At 36.1% G+C, this 19,721-nt stretch overlaps 1 protein-coding gene across 2 annotated transcripts; it reads left to right on the top strand.

The window, feature by feature from the left end:
- Nucleotides 1–1,681: 1,681 nt before the first annotated feature.
- On the top strand, nucleotides 1,682–19,486 carry syt10 (synaptotagmin X). Of its 2 annotated transcripts, XM_048156018.1 has the most exons (8): nucleotides 1,682–1,991; nucleotides 3,604–4,060; nucleotides 7,744–8,305; nucleotides 12,526–12,646; nucleotides 13,608–13,779; nucleotides 14,216–14,345; nucleotides 15,506–15,618; nucleotides 18,562–19,486. In XM_048156018.1, the coding sequence occupies exons 1-7, from the start codon at nucleotides 1,790–1,792 to the stop codon at nucleotides 15,575–15,577; spliced, it is 1,716 nt and encodes a 571-aa protein (XP_048011975.1). In that variant the 5' UTR covers nucleotides 1,682–1,789; the 3' UTR covers nucleotides 15,578–15,618; nucleotides 18,562–19,486. The 2 variants fall into 2 exon arrangements, with proteins under 2 accessions (XP_048011975.1, XP_048011976.1); XM_048156019.1 differs by lacking the exon at nucleotides 18,562–19,486 and having other exon boundaries at nucleotides 1,682–1,976; nucleotides 15,506–17,480.
- Nucleotides 19,487–19,721: the final 235 nt, after the last annotated feature.

A 19,721-nucleotide genomic window follows, 5' to 3' on the forward strand; every position in this document is an offset into this window, starting at 1 on the left:
TAGAGCTGGGTGTGACCAGCAGGGACAGGAAATTCAGGTAAATATCCTCTTCCAATTCATGATAAAAGTTTGCAGAGGCCAGCTGCAGCTCCACAGGGATGGACACTGTGGGATTTAGGCTCCAGGGGAATTGTGGACTCAGTCTTTTTGTCTGGCATACTCAATGCAGCAATCTCTGGCTCTCTATCTACAGTGGGTTCTGGCATTCGCTCCATGCAGAGTGGGGGAGGTAGCTGGCTAGGCTGTGGGTCTGAAGTGGGGCTGGGGATGTCCTCCTGTGGTAACCAGCACCCACACCACAAACACAGCAAAATCTCCCTGAGGACCATTCACTGGCAGGTGTGCTGGATAGTGGGTTAGGCACGCCAGATCTAAAAAGTCCCTCTGCTTGAGGCAGAACAGTTTGTTGGCCGGCAATTCCATTTTTGAAGGGGAAAAAAACAAAAACAAAGTAAAACGTTGTGTTCTGCCATGCTCAGTGGTTGTAGAAACAGTAAAAAAGAAACCAAAACAGACTATACACGTTACAGGCATGTATGTGAAGATTTACTGAATTTTGAATTATGGTAATTAATTCCATTTTTTTTTTCTGCAATGGGACTAAATAATAAATCTGTCCACATGCTGGGTCAATCAGGGTTTGAGTGAACCTAGAAACTTTTGTTCTGTATCCAGTCTGCCTGCATAACCACTCAGGAAAAACTATGCACATCTGTTTAGCATGAGACAAGCGCATTCTCTAAAGCTGCTGGTTTCACAGGGCAAAGCCACATACACATGGGTCTGCATGAGGATGATGCCTCAACTGCTCCCCAGTTTGCGTTTGGTTGTCAAGGAGATTGTCAGACTCTATGAGCAGCACTGAGCCAAGTACATAGTGTTCTCTCATCCATCAGACATGGATTCCCAATCCTCTTTTGTTCTATTAAAAACAATGTCTACTCATATTTGACTTGTTTTCTACATCTGACAACACATGTGAAATCTCTGATAATGGAATTATTAATGAAAACAGTTTCCACAAACTATTAAACAAAACTTATTTAAAGAGTTAGAATGTTAAAACAGATGTTACAGTTAATAATTTGACACACATATTCAATTTACAATTGCCAAAAACATTGAAACTGCAAGAAGTCAGCAATTACAGCCTTCTAAGAGTAAACAAAAACTTATATAATATATACAGTCAAACTAAAATTTATTCAGACACCTTGAACAAAAATAATATTAATTATGTCAGATTAAGCAAAACATGGTCAGGTCAAAGTGTCTGAATAATTTTTTTTTTCCATATTTTTATACATTTTTACTGGTAGTCCACTGTATGAAGATTTTTTTGGGTATAATATGCCACAGTTTATTTTGCTATCCTCACTTAAATAAATGAACTACAGTGTCCTGCACCCACTAGTAAAAATATATCAAAAATATAAAAAATATCTGAATAATTTTTGGTTTGACTGTATATATACAGATTTACAACTTCATCTCAAGTTTGAAAGGCATGGACAATATTTGGAATTATCATAAAGCAAATTCGTGTTTACTCTAAATACTTCCTAAATAATGAGAATGTAATACATATTTCCCCCCCCCCCCCTGTTTATGATCCTCCCTCTCTAGACAACGCGTGTCTCCTATTGGGCAGTGTAGAAATGCCCCTACAATGTTGCACCGCGTTAAAGAATCTGGTGCGCCTTTGCGCGGAGGACATGGACTTGAACGCATCACTCTCTCTCCATTTCCTTGCGCATCAGCTGCACTCGGCAGCTCACATGGTGCCCCAATGAACCCTCGCCCTCACGCATCGTCCAACATACAATGGATTAACAGGAAAGACATGAATGTCCGCACAGAGGATGGTATCACCCTGTGCCAAAGGGCTCTCCAAATAGTGACGGAGCTGTGCCTCGCCGGGCACGTCGACCGGGAGAAATGCGCGGATATATTTCCACTGGAGAGCAACATACCAGGTAAAGGAAGTTCAGGTAAATTTAACTTAAATAATGCTCTATTATCCTCTCACAAACATATTTTCTTCAGGAACTTTGGTTGGCCAGTAAACGAGAAAACTTTGTCAAAGAACGAGTGCATGACGCCAGAGCACTGAAAGTTTGATTAGTTCGTTCGCGGTCACAGAAACAATTCTTAGCATTTATAAAATTACCTGAAATCAGCCATCATATAGGACACGGGTTACTTATCATCAGGGCGCAACAAGTTTGAAACTCTGCTCGTTCACTGAGTTTTGTTTCAATAATATAAAATATTGCGTGTAAGACGTTTTCGTGAAATTCTGTAGCAAAACTAGAGTTTTTCAAGATAAAACGTGGTAAATGGAGGCCGGTACTGCAAATGGAGACGTTAGAATAAAGCGCAAGTTTAATTGGCAGAACGTTTCAACGTTTGTATCTCAGTGTTGTTTGCCCGTAATTGTTATGACGAAATAAAAGTATATTACACTTTATTTTAAGTGTACAGTGTAAAGTACTAATTAGGCTAACTACATGTAGGTACTTACTATAGGGTTAGGGTTTGTTTAAGGGATAGCATGTAAATATGCATAATTTATAGTTATTACTACAGTAATTACATGTAACATGTGTAACAAGGACACTGTATAAAATAAAGTGTTAACGAAAGTAGTTTCTACAACTTATCTATAAACTGTGCAAATTGTTTGCAACCTACCACACTACTGGTAAATGAAATAAAGCATGCATTCATTATAAAAATCAATTTAACTTAGTCAGTATATGTTTTGATTTACACAATGAAACAAATACAGAAATAATATACCCTAACAATTTTCAAAACACATCAGTGCATACTGTACTATATTGTGTGATAGAGCCATAATGGCCATGTATGCAGCAGAAGCCAGAAATTAATTAAATCAAATGACCACATGCTGATGCAGATGATATTTTATCATGGTACAGTCACCTCAGGAGGGTGGTGGTCATGTATGAGAGTGATTCCATCACTGTAGATCATTTCTTATTGGTTAGTAGCACCATTAGCAGTATGGTGATAAACCTCACTCCATGACACGGCAAACAACTATAATTATGTGTTGCATTGCGCAGTGCATTAGGCAGCTGAAACTCTTGCACCTGTTGGACACATACGAAGGTTCAACAGTGCCACTCATTTCAGCATCAACACTGAGATATAATTAAGGTTTTTATATGTATAAAAAAAGGTTGAATCAAGTTTGTCGAGTGCCTGTGAACCTGTGACTTTTTATTCTCTATTTTTCATTCTATATCAACTTTGGTTGCATGGGCCACTGAAAAGGGGAGCAAAATAACTCTAATCTCTGCTTTACTAAACAAGCACATTTCAGTCTTCTTTTTCTTATACCTTGCCCTCTCTTTCTTTTCTTTTTCTCTCTCCCTCTTTCTCCTGTTTGTCTGTCATGCATCATTTATTGCTGCTGGTGCTCTCTGTCTGCCCGTCTGGTGTTCATTTATCTCTTTCCTATCCTCGTTTTTCCCCTCACCTTCTGTTCTTTATAATCTCCTCAACACACTTTCTTTCCAATCTTCATATACTTGCCTCTTTTTCTTTGCTCTCTCTTCCTCTTGTTGCCTGTAGACATCTCTGTAAGTCTCCTAGCTGTGGTCGTAGGTTTCTGTGGGCTCGCCCTTTTGGTAGTCTCTCTCTTTGTCTTTTGGAAGCTGTGCTGGCCCATTTGGAGAAGCAAGGCGCTCTCGTCCAATGCTGACAGCTGCCGGCCGGGGGTGCTGCCCGAGGCCCCCCCAGCCCAACCTCCGGTGTCTCGTACTGTTTCTCCTCATCTTGAGGCCAAGGCACTTGCAATTGCGGGAAGACAGCCATCGCAAGTCCAGCAAGACGATGAGGACGACAAGAGGTGGAAGGTACCAGAAGTGAAGGTCAATGGCCGCAGTTCTGTTAAGATCCTGGAGGCGGCCATGAAGATCAGTCAGACGTCACCAGACATCCCTGCTGAGGTGCAGCAGGCTCTGCGTGACTGTCTGACCAAGCAGGCCAAAATCCAGAGGCAGACCACTGAACCTACCTCGTCCTCAAGGTGATATGTCAATTACATGATGAATTACATGGAGATCTACTGTTGATGCTTGATTGCACATTGAATGACACTACAGAAGAGGGTTAATCATTTCATTATTATCACTTGAGTTAATAACTCATATCTAGCTTAGAAAGCAGAACATATACTTGATGTAATTGAGAGGATGTGTTGCCTTTACTGAATGATAAACACATACTGAATGATTTGTGATCAGTGTGTGCCTTTAAACACAGCAAATGACTGAGCAGCTGTTTTTTTTTTCTTTTCATTTATGAGATATCCACATTTATGCTTTTCATGGCTGCCTTCCAGCTAGAAATAAAACAAACGGATCTAAGCCAATGCACAGCTACTAAGTAGATTAAGCCCCACAAGCATGTACAATATAGAGCTTTTTTCATTTTTAATAATAGGAAAGCAGAAAAATACAGCATATATATATATATATATATATATATATATATATATATATATATATATATATATATATATATATATATATATATATATATATATATATATATATATATATATATATATATATATATATATATATATATATATATATATATATATGCTGTATTTTCTATTTTTTATATATACTATATTTTCCCCGTATTTAATATGCATGTTAAAACAATATAAAAACAAATAAAATTTTTCTATATTTTTAACAATTTACCAGTAATAACCAATAATATAATAAAAATGTCCAGCATTACAATTAAAAGGAATTAACTAGGGTGGTAAAATTTCAATTATTCTATAATTCTGGTGTTACTATTTTTTACAACTCTCTTATTTTCACATATTCACCTCGTTGATAGGGTGATGGCACATCTCCTGGTTGCTGTATACGCCCATTAATTACTGCAGCTCACCAATCAGAACCCTAGAGTCACATTGCCATGGCAACAGCATTAAGTGACCCCAGCAATTAAACAATCAGCTCTTCTTCTCTTTGTTTCACGTGGCACCGTATTTAAAGAAAGCAGGGATGTAATTAGTGTTGCCACGCAATAGCACTGACATGCTGCGACTGTTTGTCCGACTGGGGAAAGGAGGAACAGCTGTGCTCAGTTCCTCGTGGAATCCATTATTGACAAGCTACTGAAATATCATTAATAACTCCAATGCAGTGTAACAAATAAGGTGTCTTCCTGTTGATGAGGTGTACGAAAAGGCCAAACGAAGCTGCTTAAATGTCATCGTGAAACATTTTTTGTTTCTTTTTCTATTCTTCTGTCATTCCTCTAATACTAACTTCCACTATACTTCTCTTGGGAAGTACATCACTTGGACTTGTCTCGAAATATTAAAGAAATATAGTAATAAAATAAATAAGTAGGCCAATATGTCATGAGATAATGGCAAACCTTGTTTAAAAGTCTTTAAGAAGTGAAGCTAGTTTCTTTGAAAAGGTCATTTCATGGTAGGTGGATCACTAAAGTGAGTTGAACTATACTGAGGAGAGGATATTTCAACTATTTTTGATGAGTTAATGCACTCCTGAAGGTTTTTAAATCCTTTAGCTTTCTGGGGAAGAAACTGAAGATATATGAAATGCTATTATTATATAACTCCTTACTGTTTTACAGTGCCTCAAGTGAAGATTTCTTAGAAATGATTTGCAGCCACAACCCATTGAGTTCAGTAATAAAGTGCATTATTTTCGACACATCAAGCAGATCTATTAAACGCCTTTGGTATTTAAGCTGGAATTCGTGTTCGTTTCTGTCAAAAGCTGTTATTTAAGTATGCACAATTTAATTTAACTATTCATGAGCATGTGTTATGATACACATGCCTGCAAAAATGAACGTCCTTCTGCTGTAATATGATAAAACACTATTGTTAGATAGCTTACATGAACTAAAACCAAGATCAAATGAGCTGAGAGGATAGTTTATAGTTCATTGTATTTTGCAACAGGTGACTGGCTGATAAGACTTGAACATTTCCACCTCGTCCACCACCTTCTGCAATCTTTTATATGGGAGTGTAGAAATACAAATAGCAAATTCTGGCATTGACTCACAGACTCATTCATTACGCCTGGCAAGATATTTTAGAAACACTGCCATCAAACACTGGATGCTGAAAGAAGTGCTCTTCAAAACATCCGAAGACATCAGTTAATTACTCTGTGTCTTTACAATTTATCATCGCATTGTACTAGGATGTGCAAATTGCAAGGCGTAATGTGCAGCAAACATGTGCAGGTGATAGACAGATTTGGACAAAGTAGAAAGAGAGAGACACAGACTGACAGTGATGATAAGAGATCAAGTGAGAAAAATGGTGGAAAGACTTATTTGGAAAAACAAATACATAAAAACATATTAAATCACAGCATTTACAAAGTCTTTTAAATGATATAATCCATGACTTTTTTTAACATGTTGTCACTGTCATATGTTTGTTGTCATCGTCCTAAAGGTGCTAGTTGCTAGGAAACACCAAGGATAAGTAGAGAATGATTTCCTCAGGAGCATGACGAGTGTTGAAAATAGGTTTTCTTGTAAAAAAAAATCCTAACTATTATAAACTACAATATAAAAGTTGCTAAAAATTGAATAAAACAGCTTGACGTGGAACACGATATTAAAGTTCTTGTAGTGCTGAGTAATTAACTAATAGGAGCATTGCTACTAACTTACTAAACTCAATTTTTCACTAGTGTGACATCCTCTCTTGCATACAGTATATAGTGCTGATTCGTTTTAGTGAGTCAGTTCATTTAGATGAACTGGTAAATGATTTAATAAAAAAATAGAATCAAATTGTTTTACTTATTCATTATTATTACAGGATTTTTAATTGTATTTACGATTATGTTATATATGGAAGCTTGTTTCCACCACTAAATAAAAAAATAAAAAGGTAATTGCGACTTTTTATCTCACAGTTCTTTTTTTCTCAGAATTGCGAGATAAACACAATTTTGAGTTGCAAAGGCAGAATTGCATGTTAGAAACTCGCAATTGCATCTTAAGTCAGAATTGTGAGATAAAAAGTCACAATTACCAATTCTGACTTTTTTTCCTCTCATAATTGTGTTTATATTTCGCAATTCTGACTTTATATCATAAAATTCTGACTTTATAACTCGCAATTCTGACTTTATATCTCACAATTCTGACTTAACTCGCAATTCTGACTTTATATCACGAAATTCTGATTTTATATCACGAAATTCTGACTTTATATCACGAAATTCTGACTTTATTACTCACAATTCTGACTTTATATCACGAAATTCTGAATTTACATCATGCAATTCTGACTTTATATCTCGCAATTCTGAGAAAAAAGGCAGGCTTGTGAGATATAAACTCACAATTGCGAGAAAAAAAGTCAGAATTGTGAGATAAAAAGTCACTTTTTTTTTATTTCATGACGGAAACAAGCTTCCATAGTTATGCTGTCACCTTAATTGATTAATTGATTGAATTAATTCAAAATATACATATTGCTTTGATTAAGTTTTAAATGATATAATTAGATATATTTTAAAATATATGGTTCTTAGCTATATTTTGATAGTAGCTTGTATTTAGTTTTTAAAAGACCAGTTTGACTAGTTTAGTTTTAGAATAGATTCCCCAACACAAGGTGCATGACCAAACTAATATAATTTTTTTTCATAAGTAGCTATAAAAGTTCTCCTCCTTTCATAGGCACAATTCTTTCCGTCGACACCTGCCGCGGCAGATGAATGTGACCAGCGTGGACTTCACCATGGACACTCTACCAGTGCGCCAGTCTTCTGCAGTCAGTATCGGCCGTATCAAACCTGAGCTGTACAAGCAGAAATCTGTGGACTCTGAAGAAGGAGCCAAGGAGCCGGTGGAGACGTGCGGAAAGCTGAGCTTTGCCCTCAGCTACGACTATGAGGAACAAGCTCTTGTGGTTCGCATTCTAAAGGCCCTGGATCTGCCCGCCAAAGACTTCACAGGCACCTCCGACCCCTACGTGAAAATCTACCTGCTTCCAGAGCGCAAAAAGAAGTTTCAGACGAGGGTCCACCGCAAGACACTCAACCCCATGTTCGACGAGACGTTCCGCTTCCCTGTGGAGTACAGTGAGCTGTGCAATCGCAAGTTACACTTCAGCGTGTACGACTTTGACCGCTTCACAAGTCATGACATGATCGGCGAGGTGGTGGTTGATAACCTTTTTGAGCTGTCTGACCTTTCACGTGAAGCTGTGGTTTGGAAGGACATCCATGCAGCTACTACAGTAAGCAAACAGTCCTTGTGCGTATAGAAAGCATAGTTCATAAACGCTACTTTCATCAGATACCTCAATAAGAGCAGATTTCTGGCAGGGTTGTTCATCATTCAGAGTTGAATTGAGAAGTCAATTCCTGAATTTAGATTGAATTTGAGTTGAAGTTGCAAACAGGAAGCAGAATTGCAATTCAAATGTGAATATAAGGAAATAAAATTTAATGAATTGAAATTCAAAGAAATTCAAACTGTAAATTGAATGAATGTTTGCATGAGAAAGTCTTGTTTAAAAAGCCTTGGAGGTAATGGATGGATGGATTGATAGATGGATTGATTGATTGATTGATTGATTGATTGATTGATTGATTGATTGATTGATTGATGGAAAGTTAGATTTGAATTGCATTTCAGTAAATTCATTTTCCTGTCATTCCAATTCACCTTCCTAAGGGCTGTTGCCAATCCAATTTAAATTTATATTTGCATTTACAATTATGCATTTGGAAGACACTTTCTAGAAAACTATTACAAAAAAATTAATAATATATAAATATATAAAAGTCATACACAAGTTTTATATGATATAAATAAAAGCATCTGCCAAATGCATAGCTGTAATGTAAATGCAAATATTAAAAACCATGACTTTGGTATTGCTATTGCCTGTCGAAAGTTCAAGGATAATCGTATTCACATATGTTCTAACTATACTTCAATCAAACTGAGAAAAATTTACTGCATGAGTATGAATGTCTCATTTACAGATAGATTGATCTGTTATGTAAAGCCAGGTGTGGCTCATCTCCAAACTGACTCACCCTTTCAGGGCACCCACATACCCCTTCCAAATATAGATCCAATTGCCAGTTTCCAGAGCTACAGGAAGCATGATTATCAAGCCAGAGCCTTCAAACCACAGCCGTGACTAACCCAACAGGTGTGGAATTGAGTTTGCCCTGCCGTCCCACTGACTTCAGAGTACAATAAGAAATGTTACTGGCACCACATTTCAGGACTAAGACAAAAAGAACATAAGCAATTTCCGCCCTTTTTTTTTTTTTAGCTTTCTTAGTCAGATTGGCCCTCATGATAATGAAGCCCACTCATTACGCCTCAGTTAATATATCAGAGCTTATGTAACTGCATCAGTCATGTTATGAGGGATTTTTAAGGACAGAACTTCTTAAAGGGATAGTTCACCCAAAAATTAAAATTCAGTAACTAGCTTCCGGCAGCCGGCCGTACACATCAATTTGCAATGATGAACGCGGACGCACAGAGGATAGAGCAAAATAAAACACCGGTCACAAATTAGAAGTCTAAAATGAGAAATTTTAAAGAGAAATGTTGGGGGATTTCTGTATAAGACAAGAGGAGCTTCAGTTTGTTGCACAGCCCTATTTGTTTGAACTGCGAGAGACGTCTAAGCTTACGATTCTCCTACATCCTGCGTCATACATCGCGTCAAGGGTTTACCCATATGTATGCGTATGGTCGTCTGTCAGAAGCTAGTTATTTTAGATTATAAATTTTTAAATATGGATATTTTTTTTCTTACAAAAACCCATCACCTCACTTCAGAAGGCCTTTATTAACCCACTGGAACCGTATGGATTATATTTATGATGGATGGATGCATTTATTTTTGGCTTCAAAACAGGCCCTCCCTTCACTACCTCCACCTCACTATAAATCTTTGGAAAGATTTTTGAATATCTCTCCGATTGCGTTCGTCTGAAAGAAGTTAGTCATATACACCTAGGATGGTTTGAGGGTGAGTAAATCATGGGATGATTTTCATTTTTGGGCGAACTATCCCTTTAACTTTACGCTGAGCATATACTACAATATATCTAATTGGAGGATAATGAAAAAAGGTTTGTGTACTTAGTTTAAAAGCTATATCTGTGATTTCCCTGAAACATTAAACCCTAGTTTAAATGGTAACCTGCACACTTATTCAATAACTAGACGATCTGTAGAGGTGAAAGGCATCGCCCGTCATACTCACCTCACTTACAGTGACTCAGTTGCATTAACAATGACTTTCACTGACTTCCTGTTACAAAAACAAAGTGAATGGTGACAGTGTTTCATTTTGTTCACCACAGAGATTGTGTGGTGAGTCATTCCTGTTTGGGAAAAGCAATCTCTTCCTCCTACTTGTTTGACGTAACAGTCTCTTTCAGGCTCATTAATTTCCTGATTGTGTTGTTTTCAGCAATTTATTCATTTTCCTGTTGTTTGGTTGGCAGAGATGCACATTTATGTGCCTGTCAAGTCACTTATGTTGTGTCTTGCTAACATTTGGATCACTCTCATGCTAGTTGCTTCTCATTCCCTCCAGTGACTATTGCTTTCCCTCATAGCTACAATACAAAAGTATTGATGTGGAGAGGTTTCGACCTGTTGTTTTCATTTATGAGAGTATCATAACTGCCCTTTAGGGACAAAAACTGACTCTCAGAACCAGACCAGCTGCTCTTAGGCCCCCAACTGTGGACAGAAGCTAGTAACTCTCAATTCCTAAAATAGTCGGAGCCATAGATTGCAGCCTTGCTTCATTACACTTCCGACTGCACATCGAAACCCTTTATTTTATCTTACGCTGACGTTTGAAGGTCTAATTTTGTTCTCTGTTTTTGGAGCACATTGATGTGGTGTGCAAGGCCATTCAGATCTGGAGGAGGGGAAGTTGGATAGTCAAAGCAGGAAGGGCATTATTGCCCCAAAAAGATCGGTGAATTGTTTCGGACATGAACGCCGATAGGAGACGTGACTCCTGAACTAGCCCATGGCTCTCTATACTCAGCATTTATGGTGTAGATAACAAGAGATGTGGGAGGAGAGGATAGGATGTGACAGAGAGGGTTTTGACGTCAGACTACACAGAGGCACTACCACATCGGTGTTAATCTCGTCAACGAAATTTATGACAAAAATGTAAAACAAAGGCTGGATAAAGAACTGCGCAACATGACTATGAGAATTAAAATATACTGTTGATGAAAATATGATGAGAAAAAAAAAAAACACCCCAAGATATTAATATCACGGATGTTTTTGAAGGAAAAACATCAGAAAACAAACACTATGGCCCAGTTTCACAGACAGGGCTTAGGCTAAACCAGGATTAGGCCTTAGTTCAATTAGGATATTTAAGTAGTTTTTATAAACATACCATAGAAAAAGACATTGCTGGTGTGTATCTTAAGACAAAACAGTGGCAGTGACATATTTTAAGATATGTCAGTACAAGTTGCTTTCAGTTAAAACAGCTTAAACATGCATTTTAGTCTAGGACTAGCTTAAGCCTTGTCTGTGAAACCGGGGGTAAGTCTAAAAAATTAAACCGTATGTAATCAATTGTATTGAGAAATTGCATGTGATTTGGAAGGATAGAAAATAGTCATGTGGTACACCTGAAATTTAACAGAACCTACAGTACAACAGTGATTAAGTGTGTACATTTCTCTCTATTACGCAATCTGTTTTTAATCTTTACTTGGACAGATTAATCACTATCTTTAGTTGCCTTTGAAAGAATAATGGCCGTCTTATTCCAGTACTGAGAGGCTGTAAATACCAAAATACACACTGGCCTTTTAGAATAATCTTTACTGCCTCTGCAAAGCTAATAAAGGTCAGGGAAGCTAGATTTGTCTCATTCAAAACTGAGAAAAAGAACGAGCCACCCAAACCATACGTCCCACAGTAACACTTCCACGCGCGCACACACACACACACACAAACACAGCCGTTATCAAAGTCTTCTTGGAAAAAGCTCAATTTCCTACAAGGGCCATATTTCTGTACACAACTTTGTTTCTGAGTCACTGATTTCCCCCCCCCTAAAGTTTTTAAAGGAGATATATATCCACTCTCTAGATCTAATATAAAGTAGATCAGGTTTAAACCTGATAAGCAAACATTAGTCCAATAGCTCATATGCTATGTATGTCTGAGTTGTTGTTTGGAGAGTCGGTAAATAACGGTTTTGTTTGCAGTCGAATCAAGGACTCTCTGTAGAGACTCTTAAGAGAAAAATCATAGTACAATATTTGCTAAAAGGATGATACCTGCAGATCATTTAATCAATAGTTCGTAATGCTATTTTAGAATTTGTTGGCATACAGTAAAATCAACTTGTTATTGCTGCACAAGTTTTCTTTTCAATATCTAACTTTCTTTCTTTCTTTCTTTCTTTCTTTGTTTCTTTCTTTCTTTCAGGAGAGTGTGGATCTGGGTGAAATTATGTACTCCCTTTGCTATCTTCCCACGGCTGGACGCATGACCCTCACCGTCATCAAATGTCGTAATCTAAAAGCCATGGACATAACTGGCTACTCTGGTAAGTGTTAACCCTCATAATCTGTTGAGTATGACTTTACCAAATTTATGTTTGGGAAATTAGAGCAGGAGTGTCCAACCCTGCCCCTAGAGGCTTTGTCCTTCAAAGTTTCGCTCCAACCTACCCCAAAACACACTGTAATAATGATTGTTCCTGCTTGTTAAATTTACTGAAATTGAGTTAAAGCAGCACAATTGCTAAAAATGTATTTTCATACTCATTTTAATTGGGTCCAATTTACTTAAATATGTAAAACTGAAGTTTACTTAATTTACTTAAAGGGTTAGTTCACCCGAAAATTAAAATTCTGTCATTAATTACTCACATCATGTCATTCCAAACCAGTAAGAATTCTGTTCATCTTCAGAACACAAATGAAGATCTTTTTGATGAAATCTGAGTGATTTAGGTCCCTCCATTGACAGCTAACTAACTACCACGTTGACACTTCATAAAGAGTTCATAAAGAGATTGTAAAACTAATCTAAATGAATTGAGCGGTTTAGTCCAAATTTTCTGAAGAGATACGGTCTCTTTATATGATGAACAGATTGAATTTAGGCTTTTATTCTAATATATACATTCATCAACTCACACATCAGTTATGGTAAACGGAAGCTCAAGAATGTTCACTTGACGTGCTTCTGTTTATGTTCACTCATCAATGTTTATATGTGAATAAAAGCCTAAATTAAATATGTTCATCATATAAAGCAATAAAATTTTGTCTAAATCACTCAATTCATATGGATTAGTTTACATCTAAGAGTAGGAAATGTCATCAACCTGACACATCAATGCAAATATGTTTTTTGAGATATTAAAACGCCTGTGGCGTCTGTCAGATCGCAAGTAGAACATGAGTGTTAAGACAGCTAAAAAGAAAATACATGTAAATGTAATTCTTCTATGCATAAAATATTATCAAGGTCTACAAAATGTTCGTTTGTCCCCCCCAAAGATCCATATGTTAAGGTCTCCCTCATATGTGACGGTCGGAGACTGAAGAAGCGGAAGACGACCACCAAGAAGAACACACTCAATCCTGTCTATAATGAGGCCATCATTTTCGATATCCCACCTGAGAACGTGGAGCAGGTCAGCCTGTCAATCACAGTGATGGATTATGACAGGTCAGCCCCTGCCTCTTAAGATAATGTAAAAACAACCACCATCCAAATTCAAAACCTCCATCCATTCATCCTCCGTAACGCTTTTCCTATGTAGGATCACGTGGATGCTAGAGTCTGTCTCAGTGTAAACTCACAACATGTTGAAGATAAATTATTCTGACAAGAAAGATGATGATGATTATAATATTTAGTCAGATAACATCCAGTTGTTATTTAAATATTTGCAGCAAACATCTTAATCGAGAACATTCAGTCAGAGCTTGTAAAACTCTGCTGTGTACTTTATTAAACCAGACAGCTACACTGTAATTAAGGCAAATTATGTCTTTAAACCGTCATCCATCAAGAACACATCCTTTCTGTCATGAGATGTGTTCTCAGGCTACCAGTGAAAACGACATCTAAAATGAAGTCTTGCATTCTGTCTCTCTTTCAGAGTTGGACACAATGAAGTGATAGGGGTGTGCAGGACAGGGCCGGATGCGGAGGGTCTTGGCAGGGACCACTGGAATGAAATGCTAGCTTATCCACGCAAGCCCATCACCCACTGGCATGCACTTTGTGAGGTGAGAGACTAGAAATCAGAGCAGAAAGCAGGGAGCAAATGTCACTTGCCTAAGGAAAGTGTTGCATTAGCCTACCATGCTGTTTTTATGCCATGCATAATTTAAACATTTGGATTTACAGGATTTATTAAGTGTTGTTCTGCTGATTTAAAAATGTCGAAGCAACGTTATCGATTTTGTCAAAATTGTGAGAATTATTATTTATTTTTTCAATGTTAAATGAAGTATGACATTTTTTTTTCCACTGGCCCATAAAAAAATATAATAATTTTATTTAAATATATGTAACTAAAATATATATTTATATAAAATATATATTTAGCACAAATAAATTGAAATTTTTTCCCAATATTAAATTATTTATTAAATAATAATTATATATTTTCACTTGCCTCACCACAAACAATTATAATCATTAGCATTATACAGTACACACAATAGAAAATGTATCAAAAATTGTGGAACACATAAATATTTAACTAAAACATATATTATACATTATTTATTAAATATTATTTAGATATTTTTCACTGGCCTCACCACAATGAAGTAAAAATTAAGTATGGCATTTTTTCCCACTGGCCCATAAAAAAAAAATTATAATAATTTTATTTAAATATATGTAACTAAAATATATATTTATATAAAATATATATTTAGCACAAATAAATTGCAAATTTTTCCCAATATTAAATTATTTATTAAATAATAATTATATATTTTCACTTGCCTCACCACAATCAATTATAATACATTTGTTTCATATTTAATAATTTTTTTTGTTTACATTTACAAATATATTTTTAAAAGTATTACACACAATATTAAATTATATTAAAAATTGTGGAACATACAAATATTTCACTAAAACATTTTTATAATTTTATATTTTGTGGATGGACCAGTTCAAATGTTGACAGGGTGGTAAAAAATAAAAAATAAAATTAACTAGTGGCTCACAGAAAAGAAAAAAAGAGAAAATCCATATTCCATCCCTGGAAGGTAAGATGAGATGATAACAATTTCATGTAACAGTTTTATGTAGATTGAGCCCTAATGTGGTGCTTTGGGCTCATTCTGATCCATTTGCTAAGTGCATTTAAGTCTAATATGTCCTAAACTACACTGGTGTGATATTTTGGTGTCATCTGTCTCTGTAGTGGCCAGGAAGAGCATCCAGTTTTGAGAGTCAAGGATCATGTCCATCACCAAAACCTCCACAGACCCCATAATATCCTGGAATCCACAAAATCCTAACTCCAAAACATATTTGGTTTGTATAATTAATACGGTATATTTTCTCTAGTTGTAGCTTGTAACGTTGCATTTTTATTTGAAAAAGGACTAAACAGTACTGGTATCCCTGCTACAGACACAATCATGTATCCAAATCTCATAATTTCTCTGACATTTTGCTTTTACTGGTGCTGAGTTTATGAGCTCCTAAAACAATAGTTTTCAGGTCACTTTGAAGCTGACAGTGAAATAATACGAAGACTCTTGCTGTTTGACACTATAATGATACCATGTCATTTTACAGACGTATGAAATGACAGTGTTTATCATTTCATATTCTTGAACACTTCAGGTACATATTTCTCATGTCTGGTAAAAATATTTAACAAATTTGATGCAGGGTTAGTGGAGTGAAAACAAGAGGCATTTGAATATGAAATCAAGACCTGTTTGAGATGGATAAACAATCACACAATCATGTGACCAAATAGATATCAATGCCATCTTACTATTATTTATCAAGCCTCTAATATTTTTTTCTTTATATTAATAAAGATCAATTTACACTTGTTAAAAAACTAGGGGTGCTGCTTTCACACTTGATTCGACTGCCTGGTCCAAACCAGAGTTCGATTGCTCCCCCCTTGCCCTGCCCCTGCTGGATTGTGTTCACATTATATTATTTGGGTCCGAACCGCAGTAAGCTTGCATCTATCTGCTGCGAATGAACACGAGAGTCCAGCAGAAATTAGATATACATTCTCTGCTTGCAATGCATCAGTCACGCTCATCAGGAAAGTGAGTAAGAACATGCACAAATACACAGTTTTATTAAATCATACGTCATCAATAGATGTTCACCTCCATGATTTAGTATGAGTTCATTCATGTGTTCATATCAGCAGCGAATTGTATCTGAGTTCACATGAACTGTAGCCCAGACCATCCTTTATTTGCTGGAAAACAGTATTCACATCATCCAAATGAACCAAAGTCTGATGTCAATCGAACCTGTGTGCGCACCAAAAGTGCTAGTGTGAAAGCACCCTACGCTGAGATGTTAAAAGTCTACAACTTTTATCCATTTGAGACAGGTGTGTTATGCAGGATGGATATTCCTCTAGACTAGAGTCTGTCATCATGAATCTGAGAGGCATTACGAAGGAGAGAGCATAATCAAAGCATGTTTACTATACATAAATGACGAATCTACAAACTAAAATTATTTACTTGTTAATTGATGTTTCTAAAGACTCGTTATTTGAATAAAACTGTTGTACTATACTGATTTAAATACATTACAATTCAATTAAACTTAATTAAATTACATATGAATCAATATTTAATGATGTGCTCATCGTACTTGAAGTTGTTGAAAAAAATGGAAAAGAATCCAATAACTGAGCTGTAATACTGTATATGTACATAGGACAACAGGATAAGAAAGTATACAAAACATATAAAAAAAAAGAGAGAGAGAGAAACAAAATCTAGCAGGTAATAGTTTTGTTAGGTCATCAAAAGTTAACTTAATAATGTGACACTATGTTTCTTTTTTTTTTAGCTAGCATGTGCTGAAAATTATGGTCAAAAGGGACTTATACAGTAGCCAAAGATGTAGCGTGTTTTGTTGTTGTTGTTGTTGTTGTTGTTGTTGTTAAGAGGGATGGTTCTCTCAGTTCAAAATAGAACAAACATCATAAAAAAGTTGATTATGCCCAATAATATCAACATGCAGGATTTATATATGAAACACTTGGCAAACATTAAAGTATTAGTTCACTTTTAAATGAAAATTAGCCAAAGCTTTACTCACCCTCAAGCCACCTGACTTTCTTCTTTCTGATGAACATAATCGTAGAAATATCAATGAATACCCTGATGCATCCGAGCTTTATAATGGCAGTGATAGGGATCAATGAGTATGAGCTGAAGAAATTGCTTCCATCCACATCCATCCATCATAAACATATTCCACACGGCTCCAGGGGAAATTCATAAAGGCCTTCTGAAGTGAAGCGATGCGTTTGTGTAAAAAAAAAAAAAGAAATCCATATGAAGTTATGAAGTAAAATATCTCGCTTCTGCACAAGCCACCTTCCGTATTCAACGTATGCAGAAAGTGCAGTTCACAAAGTTAACAACCTCATTTAACAAGTTGCGAAAAAATCTTAACTGACGTGACACCAGTTTACACTTTCTTTGTAACATCAATACGGAAGGCAGTATAATTAGTTTAAATATGGATATTTTTTTCCACAAACGCATCGCTTCACTTCAGAAGGACTTTATTAACCCCCCGGAGCCATATGGAGCACATATTTATGATGGATGTGGATGGAAGCACTTTCTTCAGCTCATACTCATTGATTCCTATCACTGCCATTATTAAGCTCGAATGCGTCAGGATATTTATTAAAATATCTTCGATTGTGTTCATCAGAAAGAAGTCATATTCACCTAGGATGGCTTGAGGGTGAGTAAAGCTTGGGCTAATTTTCATTTCAAAGTGAACTAATCCTCATCCCTCTCCCACTCCTGTTCTCCTGTCCTAGAGTTATTGATGTATTATTGAACTGTCAGTGCTTACAGGCAAAAACAAATATTTCCCTTACAATGATTTCTGAAACTATTACAAGCGAGAAACATAATTGTGCCTGAAACACTAGACAAAGTGAATGAAAAATTTGATGGTATCTGGCACTCCATGCTGTAAGAAAGTTGTGTGTAATTTTGTTAAGGTGCTATTAATAATTAAATCAGGCATATATTAGCCAAATATACTACAGTATATGCAGGTCCATCTTTAGATAACAGTCAAAAGAAATCAATGTTGATGCATCATTAGTTATAAAAACTGATGTTTAGCATTCTTCAGAGGGGGTCAAAGATAATATTTTTGGGGTAAAAACATTATTTTCAAACGAATTAATAACATCTAAAGCAATTAACGCCATTGAAACATCTTTCTTTCTTTCAGTTGCACTGCCAACCGCACAAACTACAGGTTCAACTGAGAAAATATTCACACGCTGTGGTCATTTAAAATGAATAGCCAATAGAAATTTGCCAGGTGTTGTAGTCGAGTTTTGTTATGTCAGAGAATTAGTAATCATTGCGTGAAATCATCCAGCATCTATTCAGTCGGCATGCAAATAATATGGCACACACCATGGTAATTGCACACCTAACGTTTTAAAGCTGGACCCTCACTTTTGGGTATTCTGAGTGTTTGCTGGTGTGTCCATTAAGTAATAATGCAATCATGGCAATTACAAAACGGCTGTGTACTGTTACCTTTGATTTGCACATGAAGACAGTGCCCCAGAGCTCGGTCAGATTGATAGAAAAAAGATGAAGTATTCTTGTAGCATGCTGATACCAGTACATTAAATATGGTTTTGAAATGTATAATTTCTGATAGGTAGTATTTTTTTATTTCATTTAACTTTGCCAGTGCCGGCATGTGTGTAAATAATTGAGAATTTCTTCGAATTGTTATCTTGTTAAAGTGCATTTCTATGGATCGTTTGGTGGTTGGTTTGTACTTATGGGCTCGTGATCTTGAATAACTTTATACACAATTTGCATATATTGTGTAATGGCTTCTAAAAACTGTCCAACTGTTTTGATTAGCACTCAACTTCCTGAGATGATTTCTGGTTGAGCTATTGATGAACTGCTTCTCAGTGATTTTTTGTTATACTTGCACCAGACAACTAAAATGATCGCTATATGTTGTTATGATGTGTACAGTTTGTGATAACTTTTGTAAAAAACAAAACAAATGCAGTAAATATTTGAAAATAATTTTACTGGATGTTTCAAATGTATTTTAACTAAATAAATTCTGAATTGTCAGTGTATTTTACAATGTGTTGTATATTAAAGCTGCTTTATTTGTAGCTTAGAGTGTCAACTGAAAAATCGTCTTAGCGGGACAGATGTAGTGGCCTTTGGCCATTTCACTTGAAATAGGCCTCTCAACAGACGGGACCTCCGCCAAAGTCCCTTTTAAAGAAAGTCTGTTCAATCTGCGGCCATATTTGCAATGCCTCTGGGCCTATTTATTTGAATGGGGGATTCCTGAAATCTCAAGAACAGCTTGCCGAAATCACAATTAAATTCAAATCAGCAACA

Source organism: Megalobrama amblycephala, linkage group LG14 (genome assembly GCF_018812025.1).
Source record: "Megalobrama amblycephala isolate DHTTF-2021 linkage group LG14, ASM1881202v1, whole genome shotgun sequence".
Taxonomy (NCBI): domain Eukaryota; kingdom Metazoa; phylum Chordata; class Actinopteri; order Cypriniformes; family Xenocyprididae; genus Megalobrama; species Megalobrama amblycephala.

Coding starts and splice junctions, on each gene's coding strand:
- syt10 (XM_048156018.1), top strand. CDS start 1,790: ATGAACCCTCGCCCTCACGCATCGTCCAACATACAATGGATTAACAGG. Junction 1,992..3,603: donor ACCAGGTAAAGGAAGTTCAG/GTAAATTTAACT, acceptor TGTTGCCTGTAG/ACATCTCTGTAAGTCTCCTA. Junction 13,780..14,215: donor ACAGTGATGGATTATGACAG/GTCAGCCCCTGC, acceptor TCTCTCTTTCAG/AGTTGGACACAATGAAGTGA.